The sequence below is a fragment of the Sceloporus undulatus genome, chromosome 1, assembly GCF_019175285.1.
Source record: "Sceloporus undulatus isolate JIND9_A2432 ecotype Alabama chromosome 1, SceUnd_v1.1, whole genome shotgun sequence".
Classification (NCBI taxonomy): Eukaryota; Metazoa; Chordata; class Lepidosauria; order Squamata; family Phrynosomatidae; genus Sceloporus; species Sceloporus undulatus.
In genome coordinates, this window is record NC_056522.1 from 92,406,184 (window position 1) to 92,420,485 (window position 14,302).

Sequence of the window (14,302 nt, forward strand, 5' to 3'; positions counted from 1 at the left end):
GGAAAATGGCCCCTTGAGGGCCGTTTGTAACCCGCCATAGGTTTCCATCGTGGGACCTACATACTGTGCTCAAGGCTCTCACCATCCCCCTCTTTGAGCCGCTGAGAGAGGTATCTCTCAAGCATCTGTCATGGAAGGTGCTCTTTTTGACCGCCATCATCTCAGCCTGAAGAGTATCCGAGCTCTGCGCACTATCAACGCGACAGGACCTCTGTGTGTTTAGACAGGACTCGGTCTTGCTTCGTACGGATCCAACCTTCCTCCCTAAGGTCAACTCTGCTTTCCACGTGTCCCAGGACATCATACTACCTTCCTTTTGTCCTCGCCCAACGACGGATTTGGAGAAAAGCTGGCATACCCTCGATGTCCGCAGGGCGATCAGGATATACCTCAAGAGGACAAAACCATCCAGATCATCAGAGGCCCTTTTTGTCTCCTTTAGCAAGGCAAAAAAGGTAAAGAAAGTGTCTCCTTCTACTCTGGCTAGATGGAGCAGAGAGCGTATTGCAGCCTGTTACAGATCCCAGGGCCTTCTTCCACCTGACGGAGTGGTTGCACACTCAACTAGGAGTGTGGCCACCTCAGTAGCCTGGGCCATCAGTGCCCCACTGACTTCTTCAGGTAAGGGTGTTAAACGTCATACAGAAGAAAGAAAAATATGACAATGTTAAGAGTCACTGGGCTCTTTTTGTGAAGGTATTCTCAGTTGAGATGATACAGAGGGATATCCATGTAGGCAGAGACCATTTCTCCATTTTGGCCATATGGGCTCTGGCAGACAAAGAGTCATGAAGTCCAGGAAATAAAATTTAAACTCCATTAGCATCACAAAAAGATATGCTTTTATCTTTACCTTCCCGCTTCTTAGGCAGAGAAATTGACTTTCTCAAGAAGTTTCTGTGCTCTTGCACAACATCTTGACAAAATGTAGGCCTGTGCTTTCTCCTGCATTATTTTTAGCAGCTTTGCCTAATGAAGAAGCCAGTGGAGCTTCAAAAGCTTGCATCATGCATTTTGTGCATTTTGGTTGGCCCAATAAAGGCATCACAGTTTTGCAAATTTTGGATGTTATTGTACTTTGCTGTATGACCAACATAGCTACCCCTGGATATGAATTCCTGCCTTGTATTTCACCCTGCATTGATTCTTTTCAGCACTGTACAATCCTGCTCCTGGGATTTTTCTCCTTGGAGTAGTGAAGCTGTGTCCTTCCAGATATTGGAGCACAGCTGTTGCCATCCTTGACACTGGCCATACTGGTTGGTCCCCATCCCTGATTTAATAGTTTCTTCCAGTATTAGGCGGAGTGAGAAGCATGGATGGCTCCAAGGAGACCTTCATTGACTTCATCAGGTTTTAAAATGGAAGCTGTCACACTAACTGCAAAGCTTATGATAGCAGAGACCAATAAATTCTATAGTAAAATATATATATATTAAATATAAACCAAAGAGTTGATACTTAATTACAGAATTGATTTCACGTTAACCATACTCAAGTTTATTTTTCAGGTACACATATGGATTCTATGTTTTTGTTCAGATTAATCCCAGTCATACAGCCCAGCCATCCCAAAGGATAAAACTGTGGGAAGTAGTTTGTAACTTGGCATATCGTGGATACAGCTGTCATTTCCTGAGTTGTGAGAGAGCAGTAGTATATGTTTTCCAGTTACTATTGTGTATTGTCACAGACAAAAAGGAAGTTGCCTCTGGAAAGCTAGGGTCAGATGTCACTTCCTTCACATGCCTGCATCCCAGTGCTAGGCTGCTCTCAATAGAATGATTTGAAAATGTATGTAAACTGGCCCCAAAGTACATGGTAGCCCTTTCAGAAGCTTTCACTTTGCTGGTGGCAAACTTGTATTGAACTGCTACCACAAATAGAATTAAAATTTTATTTAAAGATTCTGACTGCTTTTCTGCACACTAGATCACCTGATATATTAGAAACATTATTTTAAAGCAGATTAAAGGCCAATACAGTTGACCCTCCACATTTGCAGCTTTGACTTTTGCAGATTTGATTATTCACGTATTTTGTTCTCTTAGGAATCTCTAGTTCTCCAATGTGATTCTGTTGTCACCCTCTGCCAAAAGTCATGCTGGAGGACATAGAGTACACTAGAGAGAACACTTCTTGAGGCATTTGCAGGTCCTCCAGAACAATTTCATGGTCCACCTCTGTGAGATCTTGACCACAGAATCTGCTTGGAGGACCTAGAGATTCCTAGAGACGTATTCTTAGGTTAAAAAAAACACTAGTGCTTTCCTCTCACTTTTACAGGGGTTCTGTGCCTCTAACCCCAGCGAATTTGAAGAATCTGTATTAAAAACCAATGACTTGATGATATAAAAGTTGTAACTGCTATCAACTCAACAAGGCTGGAGCTACTGACTTTCCTTGGGAAGTTCTACAACTTAAGTGCTGCTACAGAGAAAGCCTAGTCTCATGTATTTACCAGCCTAGACTTGTGGTATGGTAGACCACAGAACAGAAACTCTGCTGGGGATCTCAAATTTCAGCACACATTTACAAGTGTCCCACATATCCAGAAAAACAACTGACCTGTTAAGCCAGTGGCTACCATACATGTTCTTCAAGAGCTGAGATGACTTTGTGCAGTAAAGCTTTACAAAAGATGGGGGACCTGTGGCCCCTCAAATGTTGATGTATGAGTATTCTAATCAAGCTTTACAGCTGGGCAGTCTGATGGTTAAAAAGTGGAATTCAAGAGCATCTGGAGAGCTATGTTCTCCAGACTTGCTTTAAAAAATGTTTAACATTGAATACTTAGTGCTGTGCAACTGATGTCTAAACTTACCAGACTCATAGTTTTTTGTGGTTTTTTCAGGCTATATGGCCATGTTCTAGAAGAGTTTTTTCCTGATGTTTCACCAGCATCTGGGGCTGGAATCTTCAGATTCTCTGAAGATGCCAGCCACAGATGCTGGCGAAACGTCAGGAAGAAATTCTTCTAGAACATGGCCATATAGCCTGAAAAAACCACAAAAACTATGGATGCTGGCCATGAAGGCCTTAGTTTCACATTACCAGACTCAGCCCCCCCCCTGATAATTTGGCATTACAAAGAAAACTTTAAAATGCTGATATGAGAAAATATCAGAGAATGCTGTAACTGAGGTTGTCTTATTGAAATTGGAACATGTTCATAGAACTTCTATTTGACTCACAAGGAACTGAAGGATCTCAACATGTGTTGGATTTAATCTGTTTGTGGATGATTAATTTTTATTTTTTTGCATCAGCATTTTTGTTTTGATGGTGTTCCTGATGGCTTTCCTGCTGCTGCTTTGGTCATCTTTTTGTCCACTCAGCAGTAACATAATGTGTTCTCTCTCTCAAACTGGCCTTCGTGTTTAATCTTTTTTGAGTCTTCTGCTTCCAGAAAGAGTGGGAAGCCTTTAGCACCTTCAGGATAATGAATATAATGTCAGACATCTAGAAATCAAATAATATATTTTAAATAATACAATTTGACTTGCCTACTTAATGTACCCCTGAAAGACTGGAAAATAATATTATACTACTGAAAATCAAAGAACATTATTCAAAACATAACTTTTGGTTTTCTATTCATTTGCTTCTTTCCTGAGAAGTTTTCATCACAAGTATATGACTCTCTCACACAATATTTAGAATTTCATGCTATCTTATTTATCCATTTTTAAAACAACCTTTATTTTAACATCATGATATAAGTGGCTTTAAGCATCATATTAATTGCAGTATGAGGTCAAAATAGCATTGGCTTAGATTTATTTAAATAATTTTTACAGAAGTGAATCCTGAGTTCCCTTTGTGTAAATGGAAGGGATGTGCAATGAGGTTTCCCACTGGCAGAATGGGATAAAGATTTTACCTGTTCTTTCTGCACACCCTGTTGCCAGTTCCCACATTGCTTTCGAAGATTCTCCCAGCTCTGGAACAGATTTTCAGAGGATATGAAGGCTGCAGATGGAAAAATGCCCAAAAAACTTTTATCCCCTCCCACCATTCTAATAATACCAGAAATATGCTGTAGTTCACTGTTTCTTTTTGAGCTTCAGTTTAATGAAAGGCTGGCTGATTATCTTTCAGCATGACAATAACTGATATTTATCTTGTTGAAGCAGCTACTTCAAGGTCATTTGTAATGCCATGTTGATCAGTTTCATCTGCCAATCACTTTGTAATGAGCTGGCAAAAATTACCTGTTGAGACAGAAAATAGGTTGCTACCAGTCATGCAACATATGACTCATATCAACTGACTCTAATTTATTATGTACTTTTGAGTAAATAATGTCTTCTCAGTGTTGAAACTACTTTGAACCAAACACTATAATTGTATACATTCACAGAATATAATATTCAATAGCAGGGTGAAGGTTTTCCGCTCATGTTTTGTTGATTCATAGGGTTCTTTACTTGATGTCTTTAATTATTTATCCCCGGACATTCTTTCAGAACAATAGCTCTTTGAAAAGTAAACCAGAGAATCAAAATTACATGTTTTAATCTTCTGATAAAGATGGTGATTTGTGCTTTAGGGTCACATGTGCCCATCCATGTGCCCATTCAATTTACTTGGTCTTGGCATTACACCCATGCAGCTAAAATGAAACGGCTCTTCCCACAACTTGATGCCTTCTGGAAGTGCTGGTCACAACTCTCATAATGTATCTTCCCCATAATGTTGTCTGAGAATGGTGATGGCCCAGAACAGTTGGAGGAGACCAGTTGGAAAAGGTTGTTATTGAGCAATATCTCATACATAGAACATAAAGCTTTACTGATATAGCAGGATGGAAATTGTGTTGTCCTCTAGATGTTGTTGGGGTGCAGCTTCCAGCAGTCCTAACCAGCATAGCAATGGGGAGATATTCTGGGCGTTGTAGTTCAACACATTTGGAAGGCCACACAATTCCCACTCCCACAATAGATCACGCTTGCTGAAGTTGCAAAGAAAAATGCTTCCATACAGAATCAAGTGTATATTGGTCCTACTATTAGTATTAATCATTATTATTATTACCATTTTATAATATGTTCTTAGATTAGGGAATTTTCCTCATTTTATTGACAGGGAAAATAAGGTTGAAACTAAGCTTGACTACTGCGGAGAAACTACTAATCTCAATTTCATTTGGTTTTATATACTGTATACTTAGAATCTTGCTATATAGTGAGATTAACGTGACTAATGCTGCATACACAGTGGGGAAATAACCTGGTTTGGTACCGCTTTAATTGCATTGGCTCAAGGCTATGGAATTCTGAGAGATGGAGTTTGTTGTGGGTCCAGAGAGCTCCGCTCTGGGCCCCACAACAAACTCCAACTCCCAGAATTCATAGCCTTGAGCCAAGGCAAAGCGGTTCCAAACCGGGTTATTACTCCAGTGTGGATGCAGCCTAAGTCACAATATTATCAGTTGAGTGTAAACCTATTTTGAGCTCTCTAGCCACAGGGCTACTCTGTTTTACAGTAGAAATGGGAACACTGAATGGTAAGATTTAATCACATTTTACCTGGAAAAATGACATCAACATAAATAATATAGATTATTAATTCTACATATGGTTTCTGTTTGGGGTTTTTATTTCTGGGAGGGTACACACTGCATTATATTTTGAGCATTTCCCATAAATGTTTTATGCTACATGTAAAATGTGATATATGAATATCACAACCACACATACATTATAATCTGAACCGCTAAATGTTACTTGCCAGTGTAAGCTATTGAAGACATGTGTAGCTGATGCTAAGGATTTATATTAAGTCCTCAGCTTTTATAGATTTTGTTATTAAATTTTTCCATTGGTAGTTTCCTTACTTGACCAGTATCCAACTTTGTATAATCTTAATTTCCTGACCTGGGAGATCTTATATTAGAGACCTGTTCTGAAGTGGAATCCTTGCTATTAAAAAAACCCCAAAGGGTATAATTATTATAATCTTGGAAAAATATTTAGAGATGATGTTCTGGTACTGGTGATTACACCAATGAAAATGAATAGAAGATTGTTGGGCTGCAGGTTTTTTCATTCATTCTCATTTGTTACGCTGGCTAGGACTGAGGAAAGTTATAGTCCAACAATCACTACATAACTCAGAATTTCCCATCTGCGTTATAGTACAACTATGTTGGAGCATATGTTCCAAGAGCACTTAACAGAAAGGTGTAAAATATCAGAGAAATCTGAGAAATGAAAGGGAAACATAAAACAAGAGTGGGGATGCTATGTGTCCAGCAGGGGAACACATTACATGACCAAGTACAATTAAAAAGATAATGGAAACAATGCACAGAAAGTATATAAAAGAGATGAAAGGATGACAAATTCAATTAAGGAAGAACCATTTGAAGATGAACCTACAATTTTAGAAAATGGAGTGGAAACTGTGTTTAGAGCACTTGGGAGAAACAAATTACCAGGAACACAAGGTATACCAATAGAGCTGCTTCTGTTTCTAAAACATGTAATCAGATACGGAAAACAAAACAATAGCCCACAGAATGGAAATGCTCAATATTCATTCCAGACCCTAAATAAAGGGACACCAGTTATTGCAGTAACTACAGAATCATTGCATTAATCTTCCATGCAAGCAAAGTGCTGCTAAAAAAATTCTGTAACAAAGACTTTTACCATACAGTACAGATATTCATGAGGGGTTCAGGAAAGGAAAAGGTACTGGGATCACATTGCGAAGTTATGTTGGATAATGGAGTGCAGCAAAGAATTTCAGAAGAAAATCATAATGTACTTTATAGATTATCGCAAAGGCTGCATGAAAGACAATGGATTGTTTTTAAAGAAATGGGTGTGCCAAAACATTTGAATGTCCTGATGCATAATCTGTGTTCAGGAAAAGAGGCTATTGTCAGGACCAAATATTGAGAAATGGACTGGTTTCCAATTGGTAAAGGGGTCAAGGCAAAGCTGCCTTTTATCACTCTACCTGTTTAACTTGTATGCTAAACATATCATATGCAAAGCAGGATTAGTTCAGAGGAAGGAGGTGTGGAGGAAGTAGTATCAAAATGTAGAATATGCAGATGATACCATACTACTAGCAGAAAAGAGCAAAGACCCAGAACAAATACTGAAGAAAGTCAAAAAAGTGCAAAGGCAGGTTTACAGTTTAATATTAAAACAAAAATAAAGAGCACAGAAGATTTACATAACTTTAAAGCAGAGGATGAAGACATTGAAACAGTAAAAGTCACTGATCAGAACAGAGATGCATTAAAGAAATCAGAAGAAGATACGGACTTGGAAGGGCAGCTACAAAGGAACTAGTCAAGATCCTGAAGTGTAAAAACATATAACTGAATACTTAGGATTGCCCAGGCCATCACATTTCCAATTTCTATGTATGGTTGTGAGAGCTGGACAGTGAAGAAAGCTTATAGGAAGAAAATAAATTAGTTTGAATATATATATATATATATATATATATATATATATATATATATCACAGGGTCTTTGACTAAATTGAGATGAAAGAAACCTTTGCCAAGAAAACCCTGTGACCGGGTAACATTAGGGATCACCATAAGCTGAAAACTACTTGAAGACACATAACAACAACAAATACTCAATGCTGAAGCTCTCTCTATTGAGGTGTCTGTCTTAGCTTCCCACTCCTTCACTTTGCAGACCTTGAGCAGACACAAAGTAGCCTTAGTGGGTGTTTGTTTTCAATTACCTTTGAGAACTAAATATTGCCAGATGCTGTTGGGAAAGAAAGAAAACTGGGCAGCCACAGCTGTGCCAGCGCAGGAATTGGAGAAATGAGATTGTTTGGGAGCTGAGCCAGTGTGGTGTTGTGGTTTGAGTGTTGGACTCTGGAAACCAGGGTTCGAATCTGTGCTCAGCCATTGACCCCCACTTGGTGACCTTGGGCCAGTCACACTCTCTCAGCCTCAGAGGATGGCCATGGCACTGTGGAGAAACTTGTCCAGAAACCCCCTTGATAGATTAACCTTAGGGCACGATGACCAGACCGCCTCCTTTTCCAAAATATGCCCTCCATTTCAGCCTTCTGTCTAGGAGGAATTCCAAGACGTCCTCCAATTTGATCCTGACTAAGCAGCATTAATTTACATTTATATTAGTGTTTTTACTCAGGGTGACCAGAGGACCCCCTTTTCCAAGAGACATCCTACATTTCAACCTTGTGTCCAGAAGGAATTCCAAAATGTCCTCCATTTTGAGCCTAAGAGGCATGAATTTACATTTATCCTGGTGTTTGTTTTTTTTTATCTTATGGTGACCAGAGTTCCCCTTTTTCCAGGACATGTCCTCCATTTCAACCTTCTCTCCAAGAGGAATTCCACAATGTCCTCCATTTCTGAGCATGACTAAGAAGCATGAATTGACATTTCTATGAGTGTTTTCAGCTTTTATTTGGTCATGGCCTACATTTTTTCCTCTCCTTGGAGCTCCTCCATAACTTGTCCTCCTTTGCAGTGAGGACATCAGCTCATCCTGCCCTTTGTTGTTGTTAACTGCCTTCCAGTTGATTGACCCAGGGCAACCCTGTGGATGAGACATCTCTAAGACTCTCTGTCCTCTGTTGCTCTGGCCAGTAAAGGTATCACGGATGGATTTTTGCTCTGCTTAGATCTTGTAAACCCATACTCATGATCTCTTTAATAGAGTCCATCCATCCAGCATGTGGCCTGCCTCTCTTCCTACTTCCCTCCACCTTTCCCAGCATTATTGTCTTTTCCAATGAGTCCTTCCTTCTCATGATGTGTCCGAAGTATGACAGCCTCAGTTTTGTCATCTTGGCTTCCAGGGAGGTTTCCTGCTTGATCTGTTCTGGGACTTGTTTGTCTGTTTGTCTGTCCACGGGCTCCTCATCACTCTTCTCCAGCACCGCATCTCAAATGCATTGATTTTCTTCCTATCCTGTTTCAAAATTATCCAGCTCTTAAAGGCATCACAACAACAACTATCATGCCTATCATTCGAGGGGTGGGAAAGTAACCCTGGGCACCTGACCTGATAATGCACCAGATCTGATAATGATCTGATAATGCATCTGAGGAAGTAGACTGAAATCTACGAAAGCTCATGCTGCCAATTTTTTTCTTTCAGTTAGTCTCAAAGCTGCTACAGGATCTCTCCATATATACTGTACTCATTCTTTAGACTAACATGGCTAGATCTTTGAATTCCACCACCTGGGCACCTGAGGGTCAAAAACACACCACAAAACACACCACAGAAAAAAACCCATCTTATTATTATTGTTGTTAAACTTTATTTATATAGTGCTGTACATACAATTAAAACATTTATAAAAATGAAACCAGCCAATCTTGAGCCCGCTTTTTAAATTGTAAGCCTGAGGGTAAGGGACCGTCTGAATAACTCTCTGTAAGCTGCTCTGAAAGCCTTTAGAGTGGGGTATAAATACAGTAAATAAATAAATAAATAAATAAAACTCCCCTAGCTCTCTGCTAGGGAATCCTGGGAACTGTAGTTTTCACAGAATCATAGAGCTGGAAGAGACCACAAGGGCCATCCAGTCCAACCCCATTCTGCCATGCAGGAAATCCAATCAAAGCATCTCCGACAGACGACCATCCAGCCTCTGCTTAAAGACCTCCAAGAAAGGAGACTCCACTCCACTCCGAGGGAATGTGTTCCACTGTCAAACAGCCCTTACTGTCAGGAAGTTCTTCCTAATGTTGAGCTGGAATCTCTTTTCCTGGAGCTTGCATCCATTGCTCCATTGGGTTCTGTTCTCTGGAGCAGCAGAAAACAAGCTTGCTCCCTCCTCAATGTGACATCCCTTCAAGTATTTAAACAGGGCTATCATATCACCTCTTAACCTTCTCTTCTCCAGGCTAAACATCCCCAGCTCCCTAAGTCTTTCCTCATAGGGCTTCATGGTTTTCAGACCCTTCACCATTTTAGTCGCCCTCCTTTGGACACATGGCTCCAGTTTCTCAACGTCCTTTTTGAATTGTGGTGCCTAGAACTGGACACAATATTCCAGGTGTGTTTATTGTGGCGCTGGAGCTGACTGAGAGAAGGCCAAATGCCTCACAGAACTATACTTCCCAGGAGTCCCTAGCATTGAGTTAAAGATGGGTTATTCCTGCAGTGTGTTTTGGAGCTAAGGATGGAAACAAGGGCCCAAAACGCACTGCGGAAACAACCCACTTTGAGACCCGGCTCAGTGCTAGGCGCTCCTGGGAGCTGTAGTCTCTGGTGGCGCCAGAGCTCTCTCTGACAGAGAAGGCTAAACGCCTCACAAAACTACAGTTCCCAGGATTCCCTAGCACTGAGCCAGGGCAGTTAAAGCGGTCTCAAAGTGGGTTATTCCTGCAGTGCGGGCTCCATGCGATAATGACCAATCCAGAATTCCATCGCATGGAGCCCTGCCCCTTTAAAGCGCTACCAAACCGGGTTAACTCTGCAGTGCGGACGCAGCCATATTGGGAGCCAGGAAGGGTTAAAATGAAGGCGAGGAGGAGGGAGCAGTAGAGAGGGAGCCACAGGTAGGCGGCGCCGGCGGCCTTGAGGAGCCTGGTGGCGGGACTCCTTCCAAACTCCCCTTCCTCCTCCTCCTCCTCCTCCCCAGGTTTGTCGAGAGGAGAGGAGAGAGAAGGGGAGCTGCCTTTTCCGGCCTCCGTCCCGCCCGTCCCTCTTTTCCCCTGCAGCCAGGGAGGGAAAGCCCTTCGGGCGCCGCCAAGGACCCCTCCCTCCCTGCCTCCGAGGGGGAACTGGGCTGCCTCTGCTTCTGAGGTGAAGACGACCAGCCTCCTCCTTCCTTCCCTCCCTCTTCCCTGGGGCTGAGAGGGGGGCCGGGGGCGGTTGAGGAAGCCGAAGGGGCTGAGGCTCCTTGGGGTTCTCCCCTCTAGTCTTCGCCTTCTCCTCTCCGTCGGCCCTTTAGCATCCATTTACTTTTTCATTTTGGGAAAGAAGAAGGAAGGGCAGCAGACGCAGCCCTCGGTTTCTCTGGAAGCCAAGAGAGGAGGGCCCTGATAAAACCACTTTGCAAAGAAGGAGAAGGAGACAGATAAGCAGCAGAGCTCTTCGGATTCTCTGCAACTGGAAACAGGAGCCAAAGACCATTTTGCAAAGGAGGAGGAGAGGGACCGACAAAAGCCTTCCGGAGGAAGAGGAGGAGGACGCCGCCGCACAGGTCCATCCTTTTGCCAAAGGAGAAGGGAGAAGGGAGATAAGGGCAGGAGCGCCGCTCGGATTCCCTGGAAGGAAACAACCAGGGAAAGGAGAAGGAGGGCCCGCAAACACCTGAGATCCTCCGGAGGGACACAGGGGACACTAACATTGAGAGAGAGGAAGGAGGAGGACTCTGAAGCCCTTCAGGCTCCTTGGAGGGAAACCGAGGACCCAGAGATCCTTCTGCAAGGAAGGAGGAGGAGGAGGAGGAGGAGGAGGAGGTTCTCTGGAGGGAAACAAGGAGAAGGAAGAGAAGCAAAAGCAGCCCTCGGATTCCCCGGGAGGGGAGCGTGCCCTTGCGAGAGAGGAGGAGGCTCAGCAACAGCAGAAGCCCCTTCAGTTCCCGGGAAGAGGGGGAGCAGAGCACCCAGGATGGCTTTGCAAGGGAGATAAAGTACAATCCAAAGAGGAGGACCAGCCAAGCCCACCCCTGACTCCCCGGGAGGAGGACCCAGAACCCCATCTCGCTTTTTGGATGCAGTTTCCCTCCGGCGCCCAGGAGAGGAAGGGGGAGCAGCAGCAGCAGCAGGAGGATGCCTTTCCCGCTGCGGACGGTCTCCCCTCGGAGGCTCCGCCGCCTGGAGGCAGAGGAGGAGGAGGAGGAGGGCAGGGACGGGGGGCCTCCGCCGCTGCCGCTGCTGCTGGGCTCCCTGGAGGAGGCCTCTTCCCGGGCGCTGGTCTCCCTCCTGGGGCAGCTCTCGGACCTCTCCCGCTGCGCCGGGGACCTCTTCGGGGGCATCCAGAGCCAGGCCGAGGGGCTGGGGCTCCGCAGCGCCCGCCTCCGAAGGCGCCTCGACGCCCTGGGCGCCCGCGCCAACCGCCTCGACCACCGCAAGGTCCCCGTCCGTAAGTCCCTAAGAGAGGGAAGGGAGGGAGGGAAGGAGGGGACACCTTGGGGGCATCCACACTGGGGGAATAAACCGGTTTGGCAGCGCTTTGGCTCTTTGTCTGGATCTTGGCTATGGAATTCTGGGACTCCCAGAACTCCATAGCAGAGAGCCAGACAAAGAGCCAAAGCGCTGCCATGCAGGAACTCTACATTGTCCCTTGACCCAGAACAGTGGATGCAAGCTCCAGGAAAAGAGATCCCACCCCAACAGTAAGAGCTGTTCAGCAGTGGAGCACATTCCCTCAATGGAGAGGTGGAGCCTCCTTCCTTGGAGGTCTTTAAACAGAGGCCGGATGGCCATCTCTCAGGGGTGCTTTGATTGAGAGTTCCTGCATGGCAGAAGGGGGCTGGACTGGATCAGGGCCCTTGTCCAGGTCTATGATTCTAGGATTCCCTCAGCCACCCAGCCTTCAATGTGAGCACAAACAGTTATGCCTGATTCATAAGTTTCTTGGCATGGTTTTCCTTGGTTTCATCCTTTAGATCCTTTGCTACATACCTCTTTACCCACAACCGATCCATGGGTCTTATCGAAATGCATGATTTTGGCCCAGAACCTGCCCTCAGTTTATACATGAGGTCGATCCATAGTAGAGCGTATACGGTATGTTGACTGAATGCTAAAGTGATGATTATCCAAGCCATGGTATTCCTCACCATCATGTGCTGAGGTGAGAGAAAAGAAAGCAGATAGGACTCAACTCATTTGAGATGTGGCGCTAGAGGAGCCTGTTGAGGATACTGTGGATGGCCTAAAAGACAAATAAATGGGTCCCAGAACAGCCAAAGTCCCAACGCTCCCTAGAAGCCAGGATGACTAAGTTGAGCTTGTCCTACTTTGGACCCACCAGGAGAAGGAAAGACTCATCAGAAAAAGCAAGGAGGGAAGGCAGCAGAAAGGAAGGAAGGAAGACCACATGCCAGATGGTTAGATTAAACCAGGGAGACCGTGGGTATGATCCTTCAGGAATGGAGCAGACAGGTGGAGGACAGGGAGTCTTGATCGCTCATCCACAGCATGGCTATGAGTCCAGGGCAGTTCGAGGGCAACTAACAACAACAGCAGCAGCAACAACAAAGTATATCCTTAGCCAGTGGCTCTGAGTGTGTGTGACAAAGAAAGCGTGGTGGCAAAATACAGTATTGAGTGTTAAGAGATGAGCTTCCCTCTATAGTTAACTATTGGTAAAAAAGACCTCTTACTTAGCCCACCTTCACCCCATTTTGTTTCAAATCAGAAATGGAGCTACTTTCATTCCCTGCCCAACCTGAGAGTCTGGCCTGGCAGCAATCCTCTCCCCAGCTGGACCTCTGAGAGTGGGTTGTTGTTGGGGGGAAAGTCATGCCTCTTGCAATCCATTGCAGGTTCCACAGGTTTGGTGACATGGATAATCCATACTATCTTAACTCAGAACAACACCAACAACATCTTGACAAAATTCAGGCCTGTGACTAACATTGTGAACAATTTTTTCCTCTCCTGTATGGTTTGTAACACCTTTGCCTGAGCCAGTGGAGCTTTGCAAGCTTTCAATGTGTATTTTGTGCATTTTAGTTGGTCCAATAAAGGTATTGCTGTTTTATGGATTTTGGATGTTATTGTAGATTGCTTGAAGTGTTGCTGCTTTGCCTTTTCTGTATCAGTTGCGAAAGGCTAGCCAGCACTAGGGTGATTCCTGTAGAGGTCTTCTGAAAGCTGGAGGTGTTTCCATTAGGCTGGCTGGGATCAGACTCCATCTTCACGCGTCAACCTGAGACACGTGTACTTTGTGCTCATACTGTGAAACACACAGGTGTTTTTGTCAGATGTGATGGTTATTTCCTTGTGGACTGTATCTTTGTGGGAACCTGAGGGCATGTATCAGGCCTCAGATGGTCTCAATTTGGAAACGCTCTCTTTAAATTATGAGAAATCTGACTGGCATTGTTTACCATCTGTTTTGTGTGTGTGTGACTATATGCCTACTTGTCTATATTTGAATAACAGTAGGAACACAAATGGAAAGAAACACAACACAGGTTTACAGTCCTTTTGTGTTTTTGGTAATACTTCGTTCTGATCTGGTTAGTTCAGGAAGCTTGTTTTGGTAATAGTCAATTTTGAGGAGTGCCTGCCTGCTCCATGGCCTCCTTTGATTAACCACTAAGCCCGAATATCATAAAACACAGTGTTTTGGTAAAATAGGGAAACTGACCTACA

The 14,302-nt window shown here is 43.9% G+C and overlaps 1 protein-coding gene across 3 annotated transcripts in view; it reads left to right on the top strand.

The window, feature by feature from the left end:
* The first annotated feature begins 11,524 nt into the window (after positions 1–11,524).
* Positions 11,525–14,302, top strand: part of NHSL1 (NHS like 1) — a 227,626-nt gene continuing 224,848 nt past the window's right edge. For 2 of the 3 annotated variants that reach the window (XM_042447406.1, XM_042447416.1), the window contains exon 1: positions 11,526–12,059. In XM_042447406.1, the coding sequence (XP_042303340.1) occupies positions 11,747–12,059 (313 nt within the window). In that variant the 5' untranslated portion in view covers positions 11,526–11,746. Of the gene's footprint in view, positions 12,060–14,302 lie in introns of all 3 variants that reach the window. The other variant, XM_042447396.1, reaches the window with a different exon arrangement.